The following is a 27,434-nucleotide window of genomic DNA, read 5'->3' as shown; positions in this document are numbered from 1 at the left end:
TCTGGCAGAGCATCGCCTGGTAGGGGTCTTGCCAGGTGAATCCCTGTCTGTTGGTTGGGTGCATGAGGTAGTTTGTCTCTGCCTCCCCACCTCTCATTTAATTTAAAAAATAAAATAAAAAGAATAGTAGTTTAAAATATCTTAACTTCCCACCCAAACTGAAACCCCCTAAAAAATACCCTTGACACATGGTCATCTATCTTGTCTCTATATGTTTTCAGAAATGGGACAGGACAGATCTGATTACTGAAAAAACTCCGAGTTCCATGTCACTGTAGTGTGATTCAGTGAAAATAGCACAGGGAGGTCAAGCTTAACTTGGAGTTAGTCTTTTTTTTTTTTTTTACTATAACTTTTTTTTTTTTAAGGACTTTATTAATTTTTCAGAGAGGAGAGAGAGAGAGAGGGAAAGAGGAATAGAGAGCGAGAGAGAGAAGGGGAGGAGCAGGAAGCATCAACTCCCATATGTGTCTTGACCAGGCAAGCCCAGGATTTCAAACTGGTGACCTCAGTGTTCCAGGTCAACGCTTTATCCACTGCGCCACCACAGCTCAGGCCAGAGTTAGAGTCTTAACTATGTAATTTGCTGCATGATTTGAGCAAGTTATTTATGTTCTATTAGTGTCATTCATTCACTTTATCTGTACATTAGAGATAATACCTTTTTTACAGAGTTACTATGAATATTAGAGATTATGAATGTAAAATGCCTAGTACAGTGCCTGGCACACATAGTTAATAAAGTAATAGCTGTTATGATCATAATGATCAAACTACCCATTGGTCCTAGTTTGCCCTGTGGTGTTACATACATATGCGTTTCAATACTTTCAAATAATTGAATTTAGTTGTCATGTTATTTCTAAGTGTTTCTTTTCTTTCTTTCTTTTTTTTTCAAAGTATTTCACAATATTTTCTCTCCTGGTTATCCTGTCCTTGGCTATGCTCCTGCATCTGATTTTTTTAAAATTTTTATTATTTTATTTTATTTTATTTTTTTACAGGGACAGAGAGAGAGTCAGATAGAGGGATAGATAGGGACAGACAGACAGGAACGGAGAGAGATGAGAAGCATCAATCATCAGTTTTTTGTTGCGACACCGTAGTTGTTCATTGATTGCTTTCTCATATGTGCCATGACCACGGGCCTTCAGCAGACTGAGTAACCCCCCGCTCGAGCCAGTGACCTTGGGTCCATGCTAGTGAGCTTTTTGCTCAAGCCAGATGAGCCCGCGCTCAAGCTAGCTATCCTGGGGTCTCGAACCTGGGTCCTTCCGCATCCCAGTCCGACGCTCTATCCACTGCGCCACTGCCTGGTCAGGCTGATTTTTTTTTTTTTTTAAACAGGGACAGAGAAAGAGTCAAAGAGAGGGATAGACAGGGACAGACAGACAGGAACGGAGAGAGATGAGAAGCATCAATCATCGGTTTTTCATTGCGAGACCTTAGTTGTTCATTGATTGCTTTCTCATATGTGCCTTGACCGCAGACCTTCAGCAGACTGAGTAACCCCTTGCTCGAGCCAGCGACTTTGGGTCCAAGCTGGCCAGACTTTGCTCAAACCAGATGAACCCACGCTCAAGCTGGCGACCTCGGGGTCTCAAACCTGGGTCCTCTGCATCCCAGTCTGACGCTCTATCCACTGCGCCACCGCCTGGTCACGCTGCATCTGATCTTTGTAGAACTCAGTGCCCATGAATGAACAAAGTACTCCAAATGTGATCTGACTGTTTCAAAACAGGGTAAGAGGCCTGACCTGTGGTGGCGCAGTGGATAAAGCATTGACCTGGAATGCTGAGGTTGCCGGTTCAAATCCCTGGGCTTGCCCGGTCAAGGCACATATGGGAGTTGAAGCTTCCTGCTCCTCCCCCCCTTCTCTCTCTCTCTCTCTATCTATCTATCTATCTCTCTCCTCTAAAATGAATAAATAAAAAATAATTATTAAAAAAAAAAAACAGGGTAAGACCATAAACCAATTCCCCAGACATCACTCTTCAAGCTGCCTAGGACTCCTTTAGCTTTTTAGACAACCGTGTCACATACTGACTTAGTCCTATGAAAATCTCCAGGTAGTTTTTATATGAATGAGTTTTAAGTCTTCCCCATTTTGCACTAGTGTAGAATTATTTGTTCAGTTCAAGAGTTTTTATTTTATTTTATTTTATTTTTAGGGAAAGAGACAGACAGGGACAGACAGGAAGGGAGAGAGTTGAGAAGCATCAATTCAATTCACACCTTAGTTGTTCATTGATTGCTTTTACAATTTTTGCTCACGAAAATCAGGGGATATTTCAAAATGAATATGAATCAGTTAAAAAAAGAAGTATTTAATTTTTTGTATTAAACAAGAACATCTCAGTGGTAGAGCGTTGGCCTGGCGTGCAGGAGTCCTGGGTTCGATTCTAGGCCAGGGCACACAGGAGAAGTGCCCATCTGCTTCTCCACCCCTCCCCCTCTCCTTCCTCTCTGTCTCTCTCTTCCCCTCCCGCAGCTGAGGCTCCATTGGAGCAAAGATGGCCCGGGCGCTGAGGATGGCTCCATGGCCTCTGCCTCAGGTGCTAGAATGGCTCTGGTTGCAACAGAGCAACACCCCAGATGGGCAGAGCATCGCCCCCTGGTGGGCCTGCCGGGTGGATCCCGGTCGGGCGCATGCGGGACTGCCTCCCCATTATCAACTTCAGAAAAAAAAAAAAAAAAAGAACGTCAGAAAAGCAAACAACAAGGCAAAGAAAGTTGTTCAATTATGCAAATGAGATGCAAACTCAATTATTGTGATTGAGTAGCAAGTGACATATTGGTGGGGTGAACAGAATCATGTCAAACTGGACGAGAGTGCCACACATTGACTGTTCAGTAGGGTGTATAGTCACTCAAGACTGCCAAAACACACTGACAGTGATGAGGCATGGACAGGATCAGATTGTCTAGCAGTTCTTGTGGGATCCTCTGCCACTCTTTTTTTTTTTTCTATATTTTTCTGAAGCTGGAAACGGGGAGAGACAGTAAGACAGACTCCCGCATGCGCCCGACCGGGATCCACCCGGCACGCCCACCAGGGGGCGATGCTCTGCCCCTCTGGGGCATCGCTTTGTTGCGACCAGAGCCACTCTAGCGCCTGGGGCAGAGGCCGAGGAGCCATCCCCAGCGCCCGGGCCATCTTTGCTCCAGTGGAGCCTCGGCTGCGGGAGGGGAAGAGAGAGACAGAGAGGAAGGAGAGGGGGAGGGGTGGAGAAGCAGATGGGCGCTTCTCCTGTGTGCCCTGGCCGGGAATCGAACCCAGGACTTTGGGACTTCTGCACACCAGGCCGATGCTCTACCACTGAGCCAACCAGCCAGGGCCTTTTTTTAAAAAAAATTTTTTTATTTTTTACAGAGACAGAGAGAGTCAGACAGGGACAGACAGAAACGGAGAGATGAGAAGCATCAATCATTAGTTTTTCATTGCGCGTTGCAACACCTTAGTTGTTCATTGATTGCTTTCTCATATGTGCCTTGACCGCGGGCCTTCAGCAGACCAAGTGACCCCTTGCTGGAGCCAGCAACCTTGGGTTCAAGCTGGTGGGCTTTTTGCTCAAGCCAGATGAGCCTGCACTCAAGCTGGCGACCTCGGGGTCTCGAACCTGGGTGCTATGCATCCCAGTCCGACGCTCTATCCACTGTGCCACCACCTGGTCAGGCATCCTCTGCCACTCTTGCTCCAAGGTAACTTCCAGCTCAAGAAGTGTTGTGGGAAGCATTGAACAGTTTACCAGATGTCTTCCCAGTGCTTCCCAAGTATGTTCAATGGGATTCAGGTCTGGAGAATGTGAAGGCCAGTCCATGTGTTTGATTCCTGCCTCCTGAAGCATGTTGTTGATGAGATGTACAGGTACAGGGTGGGGCCTTGCATTATCGTCTATGAAAAGAAAGTTGTTTCCAACTGCTCCAGCATTGGAGTACCACCTTAGGATGTAGGACCTCATCTCGATATCTGACAGCAGTCAGTGATCCATTTCTGATGATGTGGAGGTTGGTATGATCACCAGTGCTGATGCCAACCCACACCATGATTCCACCACCACCAAAGGAGTCCATTTCTCAAATGAAATGTGGATTCTCCCATGTTCCTCATTCATGCCACATCAGGACACAACGATTGTCAAGCTGTAGACTGAACCAGGACTCATCAGAGAAGAGGACAGATGACCACTCATCACAGGTCCAATGACAACGCTCATCAGCCCACCTTCTACGGGTTCTACAGTGCTCAGCAGATAACGTAATGCATAGCATTGGTCGCCAGGCATGCAGTCCAACACGATGGAGCCAATTTCGGATGGTCTGGGTGCATATCCATCATCTAGTGGCAGCAAGAAACTGTCCCCGCAGCTCTGTTGTATTGCTGTGCCTGTTTCTTCTTGCCAATAAGGTCAGGTAGCAGTCACCTCTTGCTGTTGTGGCAGATAGGCAACCCTGCCTTTGTCTTCTTCATACTGTGCCAGTCTCTCTCTCTCTCTCTCTTTTTTTTTACAGAGACAGAGAGAGTCAGACAGGGACAGACAGAAACAGAGAGATGAGAAGCATCAATCACTAGTTTTTCATTGCACATCGCGACACCTTATTTGTTCATTGATTGCTTTCTCATATGCGCCTTGACCGCAGGCCTTCAGCAGCCTGAGTAACCCCTTGCTCAAGCCAGCGACCTTGGGTCCAAGCTGGTGAGCTTTTTCTCAAACCAGATGAGCCCGTGCTCAAGCTGGTGACCTCGGGGTCTTGAACCTGGGTCCTTGGCATCCCAGTCCAACCGACGCTCTATCCACTGCACCACCGCCTGGTCAGGCTGTGCCAGTTTCTTGAAAACGATTCCACAGTCTGCTAATCATGCTTTGGGATTTTCCAAGTGCTGTTGCCACTGTTGTCTGTGTTTGACCAACTTCAAGATGTCCTCTGGCTCTCCAGGCTTTGCATTTGGGCGAATCGTGTTGCAGGGGCATTGCAAGGGCTGGGAAATCGCAAGATATGTACTTTCAAGATCAGAGAACAGGTAGATACTCTAGTACTTTCAGCCTTTTGTATAGTGCATTTTCACCAATGAAATAAAAGTTGGTTTTGCATCTCATTTGCATAATCAAACAACTTTGAGTTGTTTCCTTTTCTGATGTTCTTGTTTAATAAAAAATAAAATACTTCTTTTTTTTTTATCACTTTAAATTCATTTTGAAATATCCCCTAATTTTTGTGAGCAGTGTATATGCCTTGACCAGGGGGCTCCAGCCAAGCCAATAACCCCTTGCTCAATCCAGTGACCCTGGGCTCAAGCCAGTGACCATAGGGTCATATCTATGATGCCACACTCAAGCCAGAGACCACACAATCAAGCTAGTGAGCCAGTGCTCAAGCCAGATGAGCCCATGCTCAAGCTGGTGACCTCAGGGTTCAAGCTTGGCTCCTCATCATCCCAGGCCAATGCTCTAACCCACTGTGCCACCACTTGGTCAGGCTCAAGCGTAAACTTTTTATCAACTGAAAGCTTATTATGTATTAGGTATTGTGCTGAGTTCTGTGAACAGAGGGATGATGACTTACTATTACAAAGTATCACCATACTAGAAATGTAGACTCCATAAGACTCCATGATAGCATGTTTACTAATGAATCCTGTTTCTTGGGATGATGTCTGCACACAGTTATGTGATTACTGTTGTTGAATGAACAAATAAAACCATTTACACTGGAAATTTTTCTAATAAGTAAAAAGGCATTTCCCCAAGTTGCTTATTTTTAAAATTCAGGCATTTTGTACAAGCCTAATACTTTATAGCCCAACTCTAGTATTTTTCCATCTAAGATCGACCCAATTTCCAAAATAAATTTGTACTGTTCCTTTCAAAGCTAGACTACATACTTAACATGCCTTATTTGCTGGATGGCCATTCTATTTCACGACTGAAGAACTTTGATAAGTACTTGTTGGACGCTTAATGCAGGGCTTACATCTCAGGGTTAGCAGTAGCAGGCCAACTTTTTGCATGCTAAGCACCCAAGAATTATTGAAACCGAGTTGTTTCAGGCCCTGACTTGCTGTAGGGGAAAACAAAGCCTTCAGGAGAAATATGGGGAGGAGGACTCTGAAATTCTGCATTGGTCTGTAAAGTGCCGCCAGGCAATCATAGGCCAGCACCTCTGCGTCGAAATTCATCCTGCAGACATCAGATTTATGAAATCTAGGGGTATCCAGTTATCTAAAACCACAGTAAGCTAGGTCCTAGGAACTCTAAATCCTTTCACAGCTTTTTTCACTATTTGGGCTACAGGTGAGGCACTGGGTGCCATCTTTATATCAAATACCAGGCAAGTGCCACTGGCGTCGCTCGGTAACCACGGAGACATCAATGCCCCCACCGTTTTCCAGCCCGTAAAAGCTGTAAACTACGATTCCCATCAGCTGATTTTCTCTACTTGAAAGGCGAGATGTGTAGATTTGGCTTGTCGGCCACCGCGACCCTGCCGAAGTGAACCGCGGGAGTTGCAGTTCGCTGTGTGGCTTCACGTTCTGCTGCGGGAAGCTCCGGAACTACAAATCCAGTGAGCCAGCAGGATCACGCACGCGCTCGACACAGGCAGCCTCCCGCGCCCTCCTGCCGGTGCCTGAGAGGTAAGAGAGGGCGGGGGGGGAGGAAGAGGAGGCGGGATCCGGGCGCTGCGTTGGCTGCGGTCTGGCACCAAGGGGGCGGCCCCGGTGGAGTGCAGACCCAGTGGCCCTCGGTGATTATGGACCCGGCTGAGGCGGTGCTGCAGGAAAAAGCGCTCAAGTTTATGGTGAGCAGAAGGTGCAGGGGAACGGTGGAGGCTGTGGCGTTGGTGGCGTCGCTGAGCCTCGGCCCTGGGCCGCGGGGCCGCCGGAGGAGGGGGCAGAGGAACTCTGGGCCGAGGTCAGCGGCCGGGGCTGCTGAAGCGACGGGACCGGAGCCCCAGGGAGGCGGGAGTGGGCAGCGGAGAGGACCCGGGGGTGGGGGCAGCAGCTCCGCCATCTTGTGGATGAGAGACCAAGTGACAGCGGGAGCTTAATCCGGGAGGGGGCTCTGGGCGGCGCGCGGGGCCCTGGAGGGAAAGGGGCGTGGGGACAGTTACTGAAGAACGGAGGAAGCCCGGAGGAGAGACGCAGTGAGGTCGCTGGCGAAGCCTTCCCAGGGTCAGGGTTACGGGTAAGGCCCGGGAGGAGAGGTGCATTCAAGAGTGGGGAAAGGGAGCACGGGATAGTGGGAGGAAAGATGTTAGAGGGAGGGGGACAGGCAGAGCTGGATGCAGATAGCTGTAAGGGTGGAGGAAAGCCAGGGCTGGTGGGAGACTTGTAGTTGGGTAGAATAAAGAGGATGGAGATAGCTTTTGCCTTTAGGGTAAAATCCCAGGTTGGCCAAACTAATGTTGGCAAACTCTGGAATGAAAGAGGCCTTACTTAGGAAGATAAGGACTGGTGACGGGGACCTTCGGGCTATGATGACTGCAGTCTCTGGAAAAGGAGGAGGGTGTTGACTATGAGCCAGAATTACAAATGTCAGAAAAGGGGACACAGACTTTACTTTGAAAGGAGAGACTAGATATTGTAGTAAGGATGAGGTTGAACTGATCAGGTAAACCTGGGTACAGGAGGCTGGGGGTAAAATTAATACCTAATAAGGTAAAACAAAACAAAAGTCAGTGCTAAATTACAGAGACAGTGTAATGTAGGGGCCAGGTCCTGTATCACTTTCTGGGAAAGGAAAGGCCGTGGAGATTAGAATCACAAGATCCACGAGAAGTGATGAGATCAGTGGAGAAAGTCAGGAGATACAAGGGGGAATGTAGGTAGTTGGGAGATGTCAGAATTGGTGGTTACTTGTTAGGTTGAAAGCAGTATATGGGTTTGCATTGAATTTTGTGGAGCCTAGTTTGTTAACTTTTTATCATGCTTTTCTTCTATGCTTATGTTTGGCAATTTTGTATAGAGTGAAATTTGATGCTTTTAATCTGATGCTTCTTGTATATCCTAGGTGTAAAACCAGACTTTGTGATTACAGCTAAAGAATAATGGGATGTATAGGCTTCCATTTTAACAGGTGGCCTTAGGCATATTGATATTATTTGCAGTCAAGTCTTGCTTTTTCAAAAGTAATTATAACCTGTCACTCCAAATTTTACTTCTTTGTTATTTGTTATGTTGTGTCTTTGCTTGAAATATCAAAACATATTCAAATAAACATGGACACTAAGCTAATTGAATTTAGGCTTTAAATAATCTTATTTACAGGAATATATTTTCAGAGACTGGTCAAATTTACTAAAACTTTATTTATTTTGTATCAGTACTTTCAAAAACACCTAACTAAAGTTTGAGTGTATCATGAACAAAGTACCATTTTGAAGAAGGTTCTTGAATTCCTTCCCAATGTCGAAATTCTAAAATAGCAAGACAAGACTTTGAAATTTTTTGGTCTTTAGAAGAGGAAGTTGCTTTATACCTACAGCCAGCTTCTAGATTGAAGTTAGAGAAGTAGCAGCTGCTTATTTTTGTTTTCCTATTTAGAGTTTGACTTAATCCTAATCTTGACACTTGTGTCAGATTTATGGAATAGTGTGATTTACAGATCATAAAGAGATGTTATGAGATCATCTTTACTCCCATTCAGACCTCAGCCTGGGAACATTTTCAGCTACTTGATCTCAGCTTTGTACCAGTGAGTTATGTATCGATAATGGTCTCCTGATTGAGTTAAAGTGGACCTGGAGATGGCCATGGAGTGGTTTGCAGCTTTTAGAGCATCACACATTATTAGATGTTGAGTCACTTACTACAAAGAGAAACCAATTTTTACTTTAGTTACTTTCATTTTTTACTTTTCCTGCTATTTTAACTGCTGTTTGAGAAAAGGCCAACTGGAAAAGGGTCATCAAGAATGACACCTTAATAACTGAAGCAGAGAATGGAGAATTAGAGATTTGGTATTGTTTTTCAGCTCAATCATAGTCATATTGTTATGAATGTAAGTCACAACTTGCCTGTGGTTCTACTTACACTGCTATAATATGTCTCTTTACTCAGAGTAAGTTTTTTTTATATATATAGAGACAGAGAGAGTCAGAGAGAGGGATAGATAGGGACAGACAGACAGGAACGGAGAGAGATGAGAAGCATCAATTATTAGTTTTTTGTTGTGATACCTTAGTTGTTTATTGATTGCTTTCTCATATGTGCCTTGACGGGGGGCGGGGGGGTGCTACAGGAGACGAAGTAACCCCTTGCTCGAGCCAGCAACCTTGGGTCCAAGCTGGTGAGCTTTGCTCAAACCAAATGAGCCTGCGCTCAAGCTGGTGACTTCGGGATCTCGAACCTGGGTCCTCCGCATCCCAGTCCGACGCTCTATCCACTGCGCCACCGCCTGGTCAGGCCAGAGTAAGTTTTGAGATAGGAAGATATTTTATTTGTGTTGGCATCAGTGATTAGTGCATAGTACACATGGAAGGCTATCCTTTTAATCATATTGAAAATTTTGTATAGTATTTGGCCTTGTTTTGACCTTACTCTTTCCTCAGTTGTTAATTATGAATCACAATTTTTGTATGGATGCCCTCATTTCCATAGTTTAAGAAAATGTAATTTGTGCCCTGGTCAGGTACTTAGTTGGTTAGCGTCGTTCCAACATGTCAAGATTGTGAGTGTCTGGGTCAGGGCACACACGAGAATTAACCAATGAATGCATAAATAAGTGGAACAGTAAATTAATGTTTCTCTCTCTTTCTTGCTCTCTCTCAAATTAATAAGTAAAAAGAAAAATTTAGAAAATGTAATTTGTTTAAAATGCCAACATGAAGTGGCTTTTCCTTTTTTATGAATTTTGCTCATTACCACATTAATGTAGTGCTTCAATTAGGAATTTTACAATAAAATATTTTTTTTCTTCTTTTGCCAAGTGAGAGGAAGAGAGATAGACAGACTCCTGCATATGCCCTGAGCAGGATCCACCCGGCAACACTTGTCTGAGGTGGATACTCTGCCCATCTGGGGCCATGCTCTCAACTGAGCTATTTTTAGCACCTGGGTAGAGGCTCCACACAGCTATCCTCAGCGCCTGGGGCTGACCTGCTCAAATCAGATGAGCCATGGCTGCAGGAGGGAAAGAGTAAAAGAGAGGGGGGGGGGAGCGGAAGGGATGGAGAAGCAGATGGTCGCTTCTCCTGTGTACCCTGACTGAGAATCAAACCTGAGACATCCACATGCCAGGCTGATGCTCTACCACTGAACCAATGGGCCAGGGCCTGAAATCTTTAAATATTTTTTTTATTTATTGATTTTGGAAAGAAACGCAGGGAGAGAGGGAGACACACACACAAACATCTGATTCTGTGTGTGCCCTGACTGAGGATTGAACCTGCAACCTCTGCACTTTGGGACAACGCTCTACCAACCGAACTATCTGGCCAGGGCTACAATAAAATCTTATTAATGAGACTGCTAATTCAGAATTGATCATAATTTATACATGATCTAGACCAGGGGTCCCCAAACTTTTTACACAGGGGGCCAGTTCACTGTCCCTCAGACCGTTGGAGGGCCGGACTATAAAAAAAAACTATGAACAAATCCCTATGCACACTGCACATATCTTATTTTAAAGTAAAAAAACAAAACGGGAACAAATACAATATTTAAAATAAAGAACAAGTAAATTTAAATCAACAAACTGACCAGTATTTCAATGGGAACTATGCTCCTCTCACTGACCACCAATGAAAGAGGTGCCTCTTCCGGAAGTGCGGCAGAGGCTGATAAATGGCCTCAGGGGGCTGCATGTGGCCCGCGGGCTGTAGTTTGGGGACCCCTGATCTAGACTGAAAGTTTACCCTTGAATACCTGTGAGGAATAGTTTAACTTCTATTGATAGAAACAAATGATATTAAAGCAATAGTTTACATTAAATGACTTATATGCTAATATCTCTCATTCAGCTTTAGCAGGTCCTCCTCAAGGACCTTTCCTAATACTTCTTGGCCAACAAAATTATAATTCCTCAGAAAAGATAAATGGGAACTGGAAGAGGACCTAAGAAAAATGAAAACAATTGAAGGAATGTAGGCACCATTTTATTTTTTATTTTTTTTAAATGTATATATTTTTTAGATTTTATTTATTCATTTTTATTAGAGAAGAGAGAGAGAGAGGAAAGAGATAGAACAGGGGGAGGAGCAGGAAGCATCAATTCCCATATGTGCCTTGACTAGGCAAGCCCAGAGTTTTGAACTGGCGACCTCAGCGTTCCAGGTCAACGCTTGATCCACTGCGCCACCACAGGTCAGGCTACTAGGCACCATTTTATAAGGAGATATATATATTTAAAAAAATATATGCGAGGATGGAAAGACAAGTTTAGGGATGAATTTTTAAGTTTATTAAAATGGATAGATAAGCTAGTCCCAGAATCTTAGAGCTGGGGAGGCATTTGAAACTTGGATTACATATGTAGGTAAGGGCATGTAAAAGAATTTTTAATATAGTTGATAGATAAGGAAACAGTGTAAAAGGTAACTTGCTGTGTAACGAACTGCTCCAAAATTTGATATCTTAGAAAAACCCAATTTTTTCCCCTCAAACTTGTGGTTGACTGATAGGTTTCCTGCTTCACTTGGTGTTGTCTGGGGTGCCAGCATGGCTAGAATGTTCAAAATGGCCACACTAACATGCCTGGCCACTGGCTGAGGGTTCAGCTGGCTCTAAAAGCCTTTACATCTCCTTTATGTGGGCCTCCACTGTCTACATTGCCTTTGGATTTCCTTAAAACATGGTGCATAGGTTCTAAGAAGGGGCATTCCAGGAGACAGGAGATAGAAACCAGTGAGCCAATCCTCTTAAATCCTTGGTTTGAAAGTCCGAGAATGTCACTGTTGGTCAGAGTAAGGGGAAATAATCTCTACCTATAAACATGAAGAGTGACATGCATAAACTATTACTTGGGTTGGGGTATTCTTTTTTTTTTTTCTTTCTTTCTTTTTTTAACAGGGACAGAGAGTCAGAGAGAGGGATAGATAGAGACAGACAGACAGGAATGGAGAGAGATGAGAAGCATCAATCACCAGTTTTTTGTTGTGACACCTTAGTTGTTCATTGATTGCTTTCTCATATGTGCCTTGACCAGGGGGCTACAGCAGAGTGAGCAACCCCTTGCTCAAGCCAGAGACCCTGGGCTCAAGCTGGTGAGCCTTGCTCAAACCAGATGAGCCCGTGCTCAAGCTGGCGACCCCAGGGTCTTGAACCTGGGTTCTCTGCATCCCAGTCCAATGCTCTATCCACTGCGCCACCGCCTGGTCAGGCAGGGGGGTGCTCTTTTGAGACTACCATAGATGCTATTTGAATGGGATGTTCAGGCTAAGCATGCAAATGGGATCAGCCAAATTTGTGGGTTATATCCACGTTCTAACACTAGGAATGTTTTGGAGGCATCTCTTTTCAGAAGTTAAGATTTTTTTTTTTTGTATTTTTCTGAAGTTGGAAACAGGGAGGCAGTCATACAGACTCCTGCATGCACCCGACCGGGATCCACCCAGCATGCCCACCAGGGGGCAATGCTCTGCCCATCTGGGGCATTGCTCTGTTGCAACCAGAGCCATTCTAGCTCCTGAGGCAGAGGCCACAGAGCCATCCCCAGCGCCTGGGCCAACTTTGCTCCAATGGAGCCTTGGCTGTGGGAGGGAAAGAGAGAGACAGAGAGGAAGGAGAGGGGGAGGGGTGGAGAAACAGATGGGTGCTTCTCCTGTGTGCCCTGGCCTGGAATCGAACCCAGGACTCCTGCACACCAGTCTGACGCTCTGCCACTGAGCCAACCGGCCAGGGCCGAGGTTAACATCTTAAGGAACTGATGTGATCTCCTGCATGAGTTGCCTTAATGTTACTGTAGAGATAATGGGTGAATCAATGTGATTTAGTAAATTTATTTTATTTGCTTGAGCAGTGTATGTGTCTAAAAGGAAGAAATTGCATTAAAAATAAATACTTAGATGGTTGGCTAGAGCATTGTGCTGAAGCACAGAGGTTGTCAGTTCGATCCCTGGTCAGGGCACATACAGGAACAGATCAATGTTCCTGTCATATCTCTCTCTCTCTCTCTCTCTAAAATCAATAAAATAAACATTAAAAAAATTTTTAAAAAAGAAATAGATTTTTTTCAGTCTGATGGACATTTCTTTATATCAGTGAGATTAATGCCAGCTGTTTGGATGAACATTTGAAACTAGTTCACAGTTTAAGTTGTCAGTTTCTATGTATCTCATACCTGTTCCCAATTTAAGTTAGCCTTTGTTTCTTTTCTGTATATTCTTATATTGGTAGTTGGGTATGAGATTTCAAATTAGTGATTTTGTGCTAATTTTCTTGATTTGTGTCTGGAATAATAATTACTGGAATAATAAATTATTGGAAGTGAATTATAGTAACTGTCAGTAACAATTTTTCTACCTTGAAAGGCTGTCAGAAAATTTTTATTGCTAACTTAGAAAATGGACTTTCAAGAGACTACTTGTTATTCTGTATCATTTGTATACTGTTTAACTCCTTAAAGGAAGCAGATAAGAATTTTTCCCTTGTTAAATAAAGGGAGGCCCTGGCCGGTTGGCTCAGTGGTAGAGCGTCGGCCTGGTGTGCAGGAGTCCCGGGTTCGATTCCCGGCCAGGGCACACAGGAGAAGCGCCCATCTGTTTCTCCACCCCTCCCCCTCTCCTTTCTCTCTGTCTCTCTCTTCCCCTCCCGCAGCCAAGGCTCCACTGGAGCAAAGTTTGCCCGGGCACTGAGGATGGCTCTGTGGCCTCTGCCTCAGGTGCTAGAATGGCTCTGATTGCAACAGAGCGATGCCCCCTGGTGGGCATGCCGGGTGGATCCCGGTCGGGCGCATGCGGGAGTCTGTCTGCCTGCCTTCCATTTCCAGCTTCAGAAAAATACAAAAAAAATAAATAAATAAAGGGAGACAAGACACTATACAAGATTACTTATTTATCTATTTTTTTTCACAATCACTCTGACCCTCAGCAACTCATCATTTTTTCCTCTATTGTGCCCTAGGCTGACCCTCATCCACTCACCAAAATCTGGTGACAGCCCCCAACCAGTCATTCTAACACCAACCCATCCTCACGGCCTTTGAAGAACCTCCCCAGGCTATAGTCCTATGGCTCCCGAATAAGGTCAGGCCACTCACAGTGTGATCCCCAGCCTTCCCCCACCCAGCTTTTGGCTCAGCTCAGACCACCCATGCTCTGCAATGTCCTTTTCCAACTCAGAGCTTCCTCATCACAGCTTTTACCTTGATTATTTCTTGTTGGACCCCCACCACATGCCCTGATGTCAGGGAAGGTGCAGAATTTATTTACCTTTGATCCCCCAGAAGCCATCATGACTCCTGGCATACAGCAGGCACTGAATAATTGCTTGCTGAACTTAACTCATGCGGCAGAGCAAATGCTCACAGTCTAGGGCACCCTGTCACCCCATCCTGCAGCAGGCCTTCATTTCATCTTCATGTTTTGGCTTTTATTTATAGTTACCTATTTAGAATAGAAGTAGGAACTCTTAATAAATATTGACACTAAATAAAATATATTTTTAAAGATTCTCTGAAACCCTCATAGGAAATGTCCGCCAGTGGGGAGTCAATACAGTGGGTTCGACCAGGACAGGAAGGGTTATCTAAGCAGGAAGGACAACAGAAACCATTTTTCACCTGACCAGGCGGTGGCGCAGTGGATAGAGCATCAGACTGGGATGCAGAGGACCCAGGTTCGAGATCCCGAGGTTGCGAGCTTGAGCGCAGGCTCATCTGGTTTGAGCAAAAGCTCACCAGCTTGAACCCAAGGTCACTGGCTCCAGCAAGGGGTTACTTGGTCTGCTGAAGGCCCACGGTCAAGGCACATATGAGAAAGCAATCAATGAACAACTAAGGTGTTGTAACGTGCAGTGGAAAACTAATGATTGATGCTTCTCATTTCTCTCCATTCCTGTCTGTCTGTCCCTGTCTCTGACTCACTCCCTGTCTCTGTAAAAAAAAAAAAAGAAACCATTTTTCCCTTTCAGAGCTCCATGGGCCAAGATCTTGGTTATTTATAGATACATATGTATTATGGTAAGCATTATAATTAAAAAAATGTGAATGAAGAAAGAAAAAAGAATTTTTGTGGAGTTAAAATAGTTTAAAATCCCATCTACTTTCTAGCAATACTATAATATAGCACAGAGATGCATCTTCTAAATAAATGTGTATGATCAGAATTCATTGAGGATGAAATAGAAAATTTTTACCAAAGTTTAACAACTTGGTCACTATAAAGAAAACTTTTTTTTTGTATTTTTAGTATTTTTATATTTTTCCTAAGTTAGAAGTGGGGAGGCAGTCAGACAGACTCCCACATGTGCCTGACGGGGATCCACCTGGCATGTCCACCATGGGGTGATGCTCTGCCCATCTGGAGTGTTGCTCCATTATAACTGGAGCCATTCTAGCACCTGAGGCAGAGGCCATGGAGCCGTCCTCAGCACCTGGGCCAGCTTTGCCCTAATGGAGCCTTGTCTGCTGGAGGGAAGAGAGAGAAAGAGAGGAAGGAGAGGAGGAGAGGTGGAAGGGTGGAGAAGCAGATGGGCTCTTCTCCTGTGTGTCCTGGCCGGAAATCGAACCTGGGACTTCCACACGCTAGGCTGATACTCTACCACTAAGCCAACCAGCCAGGGCAGGAAACTTCTTTTTTTTTTTTTTTTTTTAAATTTTTTATTTATTCATTTTAGAGAGGAGAGGGAGAGACAGAGAGAGAGAAGGGAGGGAGGAGCTGGAAGCATCAACTCCCATATGTGCCTTGACCAGGCAAGCCCAGAGTTTCGAACCGGTGACCTCAGCATTTCCAGGTTGACGCTTTATCCACTGCGCCACCACAGGTCAGGCAGAAAACTCCTTAATTAATCAATCCCAGCATCCTAAAATTTGCAATGGAGGGGGCAAAATATCTCTGTAGGAAAAGTTTACCAGATCTTACAGTTTTAGCTGGTATTCCACAATATTCACCTTGTCCTTGGGGAATCTTGGGATCATTTCCTTTATTTCCCAAAGCCCAGTTGAGACAGCTAGAACATTTTATCAAACACTCAGATAATAATGGACTAGATATTAAGAATAGTGTTGAACTAAGAATATGATTTGTTCTCTGGGGTACTACCATTTAACTTTCTGGATTGTCTTCATAAGTGGCCAAGGTGGGATGTGAAGAGCAAGGCCACAGAAGCCATGGAGCTGGGGGAGAATTCCTGTCTGCCTAAAATAATACTTTTGAGCTGGAATTTCTTTCTGAGGTCTTGCTCCTTCCTGAGTTCTGGCTCTCCCTTTGGGTATACTTGCCTTTCTATTACTGGGCTTCTGACCTGACGTGACTCTGTGTCAGTAACAAGATAACCATAGTACAAGTGGGAGAGTTGTGTTTTTATTTATTTTTTAAATATAGTAAACTATAAATAGCTAACAGCTATCATTTGTTTAGTGTTTACTGTGTGCTGTTCTAAATGTACTGATCTTTATTACATATTATTTCATTTAATCCCCCAATAATTCTGTAAGATAGATTCAGTACTATTGTTACTCCCATTTTTCAGATGAGAAGACTGATTCCAGAGAGGTTAAATAATTTGCAGAAGGTCACCCTCCTAGCAAGAAGCCTTAGATAATGGCTGGAGCGGAAGAGTTACCATCTAGAATTATGTATAGATTTTCTGTTCATTTGAATTACTGAGGAAGTGGAATAAGACTTTACATTGTCACAGTATCATTGCATCAAATATCTATTGCTATGTAATAAAGAAGCACAAAATATGTCATACAACAGAAGATATTTATTTGTATAAATATGTGGATTTGCCAGGTATTGGGTGATATAAACTAGGCTTAGTTGTGTGTCTCTGGACTTGGCTGCTTACTCAGGAGTCAGACTAAAGAGGCAGTGACTTCCCTAGCAAATCTCTTTTCATAGCTACAGCAAAGAAAATCCAATTCAAGTGCCTTTTTTTTAATTTTTATTTTTTTTATTTTTTTCAGAGACAGAGAGAGAGAGAGAGAGGGATAGACAGGGACAGACAGACAGGAACGGAGAGATGAGAAGCATCAATCATTAGTTTTTCATTGTGCGTTGCAACACCTTAGTTGTTCATTGATTGCTTTCTCATATGTGCCTTGATTGCGGGCCTTCAGCAGACTGAGTAACCCCTTGCTGGAGCCAGTGACCTTGGGTCCAAGCTGGTGAGCTTTTTGCTCAAACCAGATGAGCCCGCGCTTAAGCTGGCGACCTCGGGGTCTTGAACCTGGGTCCTCGGCATCCCAGTCTAACGCTCTATCCACTGCACCACCGCCTGGTCAGGCTCAAGTGCCTTTTAATCACTGGTTGTGTCCTGCCTTCTAATAATCCATTAACCAAGTCACATGGTCAAGCACAAAGTCAAGGGGCAGGAACATATACTTTGCCCATAGAAGGAGCGGAGTGGAGTGGAGGAGGGAAGAACTTGCATAATAATCTACTACAGTGATAATAAAATATAATAATCTAGTACAGTGGTCCCCAACCCCCGGGCTGCGAACCAGTACCAGTCTGTGGGCCATTTGGTACCCGTCTGCAGAGAAAGAATAAATAACTTACATTATTTCCGTTTTATTTATATTTAAGTCTGAACGATGTTTTATTTTTGTGTTTTTTTTTTTTTTTGTTTTTTATTTTTCTGAAGCTAGAAATGGGGAGAGACAGTCAGACAGACTCCCGCATGCGCCCGACCGGGATACACCCGGCACACCCACCAGGGGGCGACGCTCTGCCCCTCGGGAGCGTTGCTCTGCCGCCACCAGAGCCACTCCAGTGCTTGGGGCAGAGGCCAAGGAGCCATCCCCAGCGCCCGGGCCATCTTTGCTCCAATGGAGCCTCGGCTGCGGGAGAGGAAGAGAGAGACAGAGAGGAAGGAGAGGGGGAGGGGTGGAGAAGCAGATGGGCGCTTCTCCTGTGTGCCCTGGCCGGGACTCGAACCCGGGACTTCTGCACGCCAGGCCGACGCTCTACCACTGAGCCAACCGGCCAGGGCTGAACGATGTTTTATTTTTAAAAAATGACCAGATTCCCTCTGTTACATCCGTCTAAGACTCACTCTTGGCGCTTGTCTCGGTCACGTGATACATTTATCCGTCGCACCCTAAAGGCTGGTCCGGGAAAATATTTTCTGACATTAAACCGGTCCGTGGCCCAAAAACGGTTGTGGACCACTGATCTAGTACATTGATTTATAGAAGATTTATAAAATGCTTACTATGATAACTGTTGTGCTTTTATCCTACTTTCTATTGTTGGCACTATCTTTTCTCATTTTGGTTACTGAACAACACCTGTTGGTTGGATACTTCCAGAATCACAATTTAATACAGCAGTTATCTTTGCATCATGTTATGTGAGAGGAAAAAAACTCATAAATAAATAAGAATCTTAACTTTATTTTATTTTTTTTACAGAGACAGAGAGAGAGTCAGAGAGAGGGATAGATAGAGAAAGACAGACAGGAATGGAGAGTGATGAGAAGCATCAATCATTAGTTTTTCGTTGAGACACCTTAGTTGTTCAGTGATTGCTTTCTCACATGTGCCTTGACCATGGGCCTTCAGCAGACCGAGTAACCACTTGCTCGAGCCAGCGACCTTGGGTCCAAGCTGGTGAGCTTTGCTCAAACCAGATGAGCCCACGCTCAAGCTGGCAACCTTGGGGTCTCGAACCTGGGTCCTCCACGTCCCAGTCCGACGCTCTATCCACTGCGTCACTACCCGGTCAGGCAGAATCTTAACTTTATTTTTATTTATTTATTTATTTTTTGTATTTTTCTGAAGCTGGAAACGGGGAGAGATGGTCAGACTCCCGCATGCGCCCAACCAGGATCCACCCGGCACGCCCACCAGGGGCGATGCTCTGCCCACCAGGGGGCGATGCTCTGCCCCTCGGGGCATCACTCTGCTGTGACCAGAGCCACTCTAGCGCCTGGGGCAGAGGCCAAGGAGCCATCCCCAGCGCCCGGGCCATCCTTGCTCCAATGGAGCCTTGGCTGCAGGAGGGGAAGAGAGAGACAGAGAGGAAGGAGGGGGTGGGGGTGGAGAAGCAAATGGGCGCTTCTCCTATGTGCCCTGACCGGGAATCGAACCCGGGTCCCCCACACGCCAGGCCGACGCTCTACCACTGAGCCAACCGGCCAGGGCCAGGATTCTTTTTAATAGAATCTTAACTTTAATATACAGTGGTGCCCTGAAAAAGTTCATTAATATCACAATGCTATTCTTCTTTCCTTGGGAAAGATAGGATTGATGTTATTTCCATGGCATTTGTAACAATTTGAAATGTAACAGAATTTGAATCAAGGCATACATAATTCCTTAACAACTCCTTTGGTAGCAGGTTTAGAGTGCTTCTGTCCCTTCTGGGCACCTAAACTAAAGGCTGCAGGTATGGGCTTATATTTTCAGATGTCTTGGGGACTTTCAGACTTTCACTGAAAAGTCATGAAGACAGACATCCAGGAATCGTAGCACGTAGGTAGTGTTTTTGCTGCACAGATGCTAACTCCTTGTGCTCAGGAAGCACTACATGAAACTAAACTGTTAATATGGTTATTTGTGTATTGTTAGATTATAGGAAGTATTTCAAATTTTTTTCTTTTTATAGAGAGAGGAGAGAAAGAGAGTGAGAAGCATTAACTTGTAGTTGCTTCATTTTAGTTGTGCCTTGACTGCTTCGCATATGTGCCTGGAGCAGGGAGCTCAAGCCAGCGACTCTAGGCTTCAAGCCAGCAACCATTGCGCTCAAACCAGTGACCTTGGGATCATGTTGGTGATCCCACGCTCAAGCCAGTGACCTATGCTCAAACTGGTGAGCCCTTGCTCAAGCCAAGAAGCCTGCACTCAAACTGACAACCTTGCAGTTTCAAACTGGGGACCTTAGTGTCCCATGTCAAAGCTCTATCCACTGTGCAACCAGCTGTCAGGCTATTTCAAACTACAGTGTGTCCGTCAAGTCATGGTGCACTTTTGACCGGTCACAGGAAAGCAACAAAAGATGATAGAAATGTGAAGTCTGCACCAAATAAAAAGAAAACTCTCCCAGTTTCATACCTGTTCAGTGCAGTTCAGTGTGGGCTCATGCACAGATTTTTTAAGGGCTCCTTAGGTAGCTATTCCGTATAACCTCTACAGACTCGTCACTGACTGATGGCCTACCAGAGTGGGGTTTCTCCACCGAACTGCTGGTTTCCTTCAACTGCTTATCCCACCAAGTAATGTTATTCCTATGTGGTGGCGCTTCGTTATAAACACGCCGATATTCACGTTGCACTTTGGTCACGGATTCGAATTTAGCGAGCCACAGAACACACTGAACTTTCCTCTGTACCGTCCACATCTCGACTGGCATGGCTGTGGGCTGCTCTGCTGTATGCACAGCATTACGTCATCATCTGCGCATGCGTGCATGCTGCCACCACATCATCCTACAGAAATTGGGAGGATTTTCCTTTTATTTGGTGCAGATTTCACATTTCTATTGTCTTTTTTTTTTTTGTATTTTTTTGTATTTTTCTGAGGTTGGAAACGGGGAGGCAGTCAGACAGACTCCTGCATGTACCCGACTGGGATTCACCAGGCATGCCCACGGGTGGGGGGTGCTCTGCCCATCTGGGGCGTCGCTCTTTCGCAATCAGAGCCATTCTAGCACCTGAGACAGAGGCCACAGAGCCATCCTCAGCGCCAGGGCAAACTTTGCTCCAGTGGAGCCTTGGTTGCGGGAGGGGAAGAGAGAGACAGAGAGGAAGGAGAGGGGGAGGGGTGGAGAAGCAAATGGGCACTTCTCCTGTGTGCCCTGGCTGGGAATCGAACCTGGGACTCCTGCACGCCAGGCCGATGCTCTACCACTGAGCCAGCCAGCCAGGGCCTCTATCGTTTTTTGTTGCTTTCCTGTGACCGGTCAAAAGTGCACCATGACTTTACGAACACACTGTATTTAATGGCATTTGAAAATGTACTAGTTAACATACAAAAAAAGCATGACTTAGGTGATTTTTCTTTACATTCTTTAATGTTTTCTAGATTTTCTTCAATGGATATGTGTTATTCTGAATCCAAAAAATTAAGATTCAGTATTTTGAGTGTATATATTTATAAAATAAATACCCCAGCCTGACTGGTGGTGGCATAGTGGATAGAGCATTGACCTGGTACATTGAGGTTCCCAGTTCCAAACTTTGAGGTTGCCAGCTTGAGTGTGGGGTTGCTGGCTGAGCAAGGGGTCACTGGCTCGGTTGGAGCCCCCAGGTCAAGGCAATCAATGAACAACTAAGATACCACTACGAGTTGATGCTTCTCACCTCTCTCTCTCCCTCTCCTGCTCCCTCTCTCCTCACTGAAACACACCCACACACACATATCATGTAGTTCCCCGTGTATAAGGCACATCTTTTCCCGAAAAATTTGGGGTCTAAAAACTGGGTGTGTCTTATACAGTGGCTGTAGATTTTTTTTACTTTGCATTTCCTGTTTTTTTTTGCTTTTGTTTTTGCACTCATTGTTGAAGACAGTGATTCATTATCAGACACAGATGAGGACAAGCTAATGGATGGGAGTTTTGACAGTGATGAGGAGTTGTATGAATTTTATGGTGAATAAAACTTGAGTTCAGCCTGACCTGTGGTGGCGCAGTGGATAAAGCGTCAACCTGGAAATTCTAAGGTCGCCGGTTCGAAACCCTGGGCTTGCCTGGTCAAGGCACATATGGGAGTTGATGCTTCCAGCTCCTCCCCCCTTCTCTCTCTCTGTCTCTACTCTCTTTCTCTCTGTCTCTCCCTCTCCTCTCTAAAATGAATAAATAAATTAAAAAAACTTGAGTTCAGTAACTTTATGTAAACACATTTTTTTTTTAATTTTTTTTTTTTTCTTTCATTTTTCTGAAGCTGGAAACAGGGAGAGACAGTCAGACAGACTCCCGCATGCGCCCGACCGGGATCCACCCGGCACGCCCACCAGGGGCGATGCTCTGCCCACCAGGGGGCGATGCTCTGCCCCTCGGGGCATCACTCTGCTGTGACCAGAGCCACTCTAGCGCCTGGGGCAGAGGCCACAGAGCCATCCCCAGCGCCTGGGCCATCTTTGCTCCGATGGAGCCTTGGCTGCGGGAGGGGAAGAGAGAGACAGAGAGGAAAGCGCGGCGGAGGGGTGGAGAAGCAAATGGGTGCTTCTCCTGTGTGCCCTGGCCGGGAATCGAACCCGGGTCCTCCGCACGCTAGGCCGATGCTCTACCGCTGAGCCAACCGGCCAGGGCTGTAAACACATTTTTGTTTTCAAATTTCAGGCCCCAAAATTAAAGTGTGCCTTATGCATGGAGAAATACAGTACATATAATTATAATATCTTTATTTTTAGTGTTTAGTAACTATCAGTACAGCTCTTTTTTTTTTGTTTTTAGTTTTATTTATTCATTTTAGATAGGAGAGAGAGAGAGAGAGAACATGGAGGAGCAGGAAGCGTCAACTCCCCTATGTGCCTTGACCAGGCAAGCCCAGGATTTTAAACCAGCGACCTCAGCATTCCAGGTCGATGCTTTATCCAATGTGCCACCACAGGCCAGGCATCAGTGCAGTTCTTTATCTGTCTCTTAATATTTAATTTTGAATCAATCTCAGAATTACAGAAAAATTTGAAGTACAACACAGATGGTATTTTTCTTGAATCATTTCAGACTAAGTTGTCACATCATCACCAAATGCTTTAGTGTGTATTTTCTACGAGCAAGGATATTCTGCCTAACTATATTATAACCATCAAAATTCAGAAATTCAACATATAGTACAATTACAATTCTAACCCTCAGACCCCATTAAAACTTTGCCAGTTGTTCCAGTAATGTTCTTTAGAACAAAAGGCTGTGATCTAGAATCACGAATTAAATTGAGTTGTCATGTCTCTTTAGTCTCCTTCAAACTAGAGCAATTCTTCAGTCTTTCTTTGACTTCATGACTATGGTAGTTTTGAAGATTATATTTTATTTTGTAGAATGGTCCCTAAATATTGACTTATCTGCTGATGCTTCCTCATGATTAGATTCAGGTTATGTATTTTTGGCAGAAATATGACAGGAGTGGTGCTGTATTTTACTTATTGCCTCCTATCAGGTGACACATGATTTTTATTTGTCTTATAATTTTGTTGATTTGATTAAGGTGGCATCTGCAAGTTTCTTCCTTTGAAATGAATGTTTTTCTCTTTATAATAACTATTTTGTCGGAAGGTACTTTGAAACCACGTAACTTTCTATTCATCAGATTTTTAATCTCCTTATTTATAACAGAATGAATTTATGAATTCATGTTTTATTTTATGGATAATAATCTAATACTATAATTGATTTTGATGCCTAAACTGTCCCCTCTTTGTCTAATGAGAGTACTTTCAAGCTGTTTCCTTTGTCTTTTTTATGTATTCCAATCATTCCTTGAGCATTTTCTTATATTTTCTGGTATAAGAAGATACTCATCTTGTACTTTTTTGTCCCAGCTCTGGAATCAGTGATTTCTCCAAGGAGCCCTGGTTTCTTTTAGCAGAAAAATGATACTTAGAAGTCAAGTTCTGGGTGCACTTGTTACTATTGGCGTGTCATTGCTCCCAGGCCTCTCACTTACAGGTAAGAAATACATGTATATGTAAACACATACATACATATGTATACAACATATACACATTTCTGCCACTCTTTTAATAATCTCTAAATATTTATTTAAAACCATGAATTCACACTGGTATTTCCCATTTTAGTCTAACACTACAGGGTTCATTCAGTAGTTTCCTTTTATAATTTTAATTCCTTTTTCTGAAAGTAAGTTTGCTTTCATGATCTTCAATACATTTTCTTAATCAATCCCCCTGCATGCGACCAATCTTTTCCATTGCTGCTGTTTCTGACCCTGATCATGTGGATGCCACTGTCACGTTGCTCAGCCTCCAAAATCCTGTAACAGGATGCTGCCCCTACTTCCCTGTTTGAACACCCTTGTCACTACATGCTCTGATACTGTGTACTGGGTTGTTCTCCTCACTCCATTTGGACTCCAGCCCCCTGTGCAGGGCCACCAAGGCTGCCATATTTCTGTATGGACATCCTTTTTATTCTGTTAGGGCTCCTGCAGTAGATCACTGCTGTTCCTACTACTCCATCTCATGGAGATACCTGTTTTGCCTGGCCTTAACTGAATACAGGTATTCACCTTGCAGAACTGAAACTCTGGCCTTATTAAATAACAACTCTTCAGTTTCCTCTCCCCTCCACCTCCGGCCCAGACCCTGACAACCACCATTCATTCTACTTTGTTTTTGAAATCTGAACACTCTAGATACTTCATAAAGTTTGTCTGGATTAAGAGGACATGAAGAGAGAGAAAAGGGAAGAGTAAAATACAGCTGGTGTCAGGGATGCATTTATTTATTTATTTATTTATTTATTTTTACAGAGACAGAGAGAGTCAGAGAGAAGGACAGATAGGGACAGACAGACAGGAACAGAGAGAGATGAGAAGCATCAATCATCAGTTTTTCGTTGCAACACCTTAGTTGTTCATTGATTGCTTTCTCATATGAGCAAGTAACCCCTTACTCAAGCCAGCGACCTTGGGTCCAAGCTGGTGAGCTTTTGCTCAAACCAGATGAGCCTGCACTCAAGCTGGTGACCTCGGGGTCTTGAACCTGGGTCCTCCGCATCCCAGTCTGACGCTCTATCCACTGCACCACCGCCTGGTCAGGCAGGATGTATTTAGTTAAAGGGAAGTTTGCCATAGCATTATGTATGGCAAAATGAATATTTGGTGAGTTAAAAGGTTGGGATAGTTCCTAATTTTTTATTTTATTTTATTTATTCATTTTTAGAGAGGAGAGAGAGAGGGAGAGAGAGAGACAGAGAGAGAGAAGGGGGGAGGAGCTGGAAGCATCAACTCCCATATGTGCCTTGACCAGGCAAGTCCAGGGTTTCGAACCAGCGACCTCAGCATTTCCAGGTCGATGCTTTATCCACTGCACCACCACAGGTCAGGCCAGTTCCTAATTTTTTTTTTTTTAAAGATTTTATTGATTTGAGAGAGAAGAAGGGAGGGAAGATCAGGGAAGCACCAACTTGTAGTTGCTTCTTGTTGACCAGGCAAGCCCAGGGTTTCAAACTGGCAACCTCAGTCAGCATTCAGGTGAACCCTTTATTCACAGCTTTACCATAGGTCAGGATAGTCTCTAACTTGAGTAAGAAGACTAAGTTTAAGATATATTTCTATAGATCAAAATGACGTAACATTTGGGATTTGGAAGGTAGAAAGCTGAATGATGGAGACTCATTATACACCATTCCATACTTTTCTTTTTAGGGTGGGGGAGAGAGAGAAGGAGAGAGAGAGAGAGAAAGCAGGGGTGGAGTGGGAAGCATCAACTCATAGTTGCTTCTCATATATGTCTTGACCTGGCAAGCCCGCAGTTTCAAACTGGCAACCTCAGCATTCCAAGTCGAGCTTTATCCACTGTACCACCACAGGTCAGGCCATCCCATACTGTTCTTATAGGTAAAAATATTATAATTGGTTAAAAAAAAGATTTATTCACTTACAGAGTGAGCTAAGCTGAAATTCTCTGGACCAGTTCTACTCAAATTCCTATGTAATAGATCACAATTCATCCAAATATTACATTTGGTTTTTGAGTAACTTCATAATTACTGTTTATTGTACTAGGGGCACTGTTTTATCGAGATTAAGGGGGCTTTACATGCTGAGGTAGGGTAGGCCAAGTGCTTGGGTGTGTCTAGAAGTTGAGAGCAAAATTAGCCAGGCAGATGGAACACAGTATCTACTGGCAACCCAACTAGAAATGTGGAATCGGAGAAGGGCAGGGTATACTTTTAGGGAGAGATAAAGAGTCTGTGTGTAGATATTCTGGGGAGATCCAGACAGGGAGACAGCACCAGTGAGTACTAAAAACAGGTGACAAGGCCCATGTTTAAGTTTGGGCTCAAAACTGGAACTGAAACGTCCAGCAAGGAACTAATGAATTCATTCATTCAAGCCATTCATTTATCTAACCTGTGCTTATTAGTACCTACTGCAATAATTCTGTACTATGCATAAGAATTATTGGAGAGCATGTTAAAATGTAGTGCAGATTATTCTGAGCTCCTCTTCCTCCACTTAATTTGGTATAGGCTTCAAGAATCTGCATGTTTAATATGCATCTCTGTGTTTCTGATGCAGATATTTCTCTGGTCACACTTTGACAAAATGCCTATCCTGGCCAGTGTACAAACACAGGGTGTGGAGGAAATGTGCTAGAACCTTGTACATGAGGAACATAGCAAAAAGCAGCTGCGTTAACTGGAATCAGAGTTGAAGGCAGGTGATAATCAGTCTGCAGTGTATAAGTGTATTAAATCAACAGTTGTATACCTTAAACTTGCACAGTGTCACATCTCAGTAATGCTGGAAAAACAGTGAAGGCAGAGTGAGACAAACCTTATGCTAGAGGCTTGGTTCTAGCTGATTCATTCCAACTGATTCATAATAAATTGATTTCTAAAAAGAATTTGCATCTGAAGGCTAAGTGTTTGCAGCTAGTAATGAAGGTCAGAAAAATAAGCTAGGTATGCCATTTATAAAAGGTATATCTAGTAGATAGAAAAATAGCAACATCCCCAAAGGTGGCCACTCTAGGTATTTTATAATCATATCAATTACAACTGGTAGTCCTTCCTAGGAACTATGAAAAGGTTGTGGATAGTTCTTTTTTTAAGTGAGAGGAGGGGAGATAGACAGACTCCCACATTCACCCTGGCCAAGATCCACCCAGCAAACCTCGCCTGGGGCTGATGTTTCAATCAACTGAGCTATCTCCTCAGCGCCCTGCCAAAGCATGAACCTATCGATTGAGCCACTTGTTGCCGGAGGGGAAGAGGGAGAAAAGGTAGAGAGGGAAGGGGAGAGAAGCAGATGGTCTCTTCTCATGTGTGCCCTGACTGTGGTTCAAATCCAGGAAGTCTGCATAGCAGGTTGATGTTCTATCTGCTGAGCCAACCGGCCAGGGCCAGTTGTGGATAGTCCTAACATTTTATTGTTAATATTCTGTGACCCTGTCACATACCTGTATGTGAAAATAAGTGACAACAGGCTGCCTTAGCGGTTGTTTTATAGGGTGCTCAGTAGAAGTAATGTCAAAGAATAAAGGAAGAAGTTTGAGGAATCACTAAAGTGTTGCTTAAAGCAGCAAGGCATAACTGAATGGTAGGGAAAGTTATGATGAAAGACTAGTTTCTTCTACAATTACATGACTGGAGTTGTCATGCTGACCTCCAGTGAAAGGCACATAGCTCTAGGCTCTTGC

The 27,434-nt window shown here is 44.2% G+C and overlaps 1 protein-coding gene across 5 annotated transcripts in view; it reads left to right on the top strand.

Annotated features, from left to right (window-relative positions):
* The first annotated feature begins 6,656 nt into the window (after positions 1–6,656).
* BTRC (beta-transducin repeat containing E3 ubiquitin protein ligase) overlaps positions 6,657–27,434 on the top strand; it is a 213,284-nt gene continuing 192,506 nt past the window's right edge. For 4 of the 5 annotated variants that reach the window (XM_066355951.1, XM_066355950.1, XM_066355949.1 and 1 more), the window contains exon 1: positions 6,657–6,798. In XM_066355951.1, coding sequence (XP_066212048.1) covers positions 6,751–6,798 — 48 coding nt within the window. In that variant the 5' untranslated portion in view covers positions 6,657–6,750. Of the gene's footprint in view, positions 6,799–7,127; positions 7,185–27,434 lie in introns of those variants that run through there. The other variant, XM_066355948.1, reaches the window with a different exon arrangement.

This window comes from Saccopteryx leptura, chromosome 13 (assembly GCF_036850995.1).
Source record: "Saccopteryx leptura isolate mSacLep1 chromosome 13, mSacLep1_pri_phased_curated, whole genome shotgun sequence".
In the NCBI taxonomy this organism is placed as follows: Eukaryota; Metazoa; Chordata; class Mammalia; order Chiroptera; family Emballonuridae; genus Saccopteryx; species Saccopteryx leptura.
The sequence above is the reverse complement of the archived record's forward strand: the minus strand, read 5'-3'. Positions and strand labels throughout refer to the sequence as shown.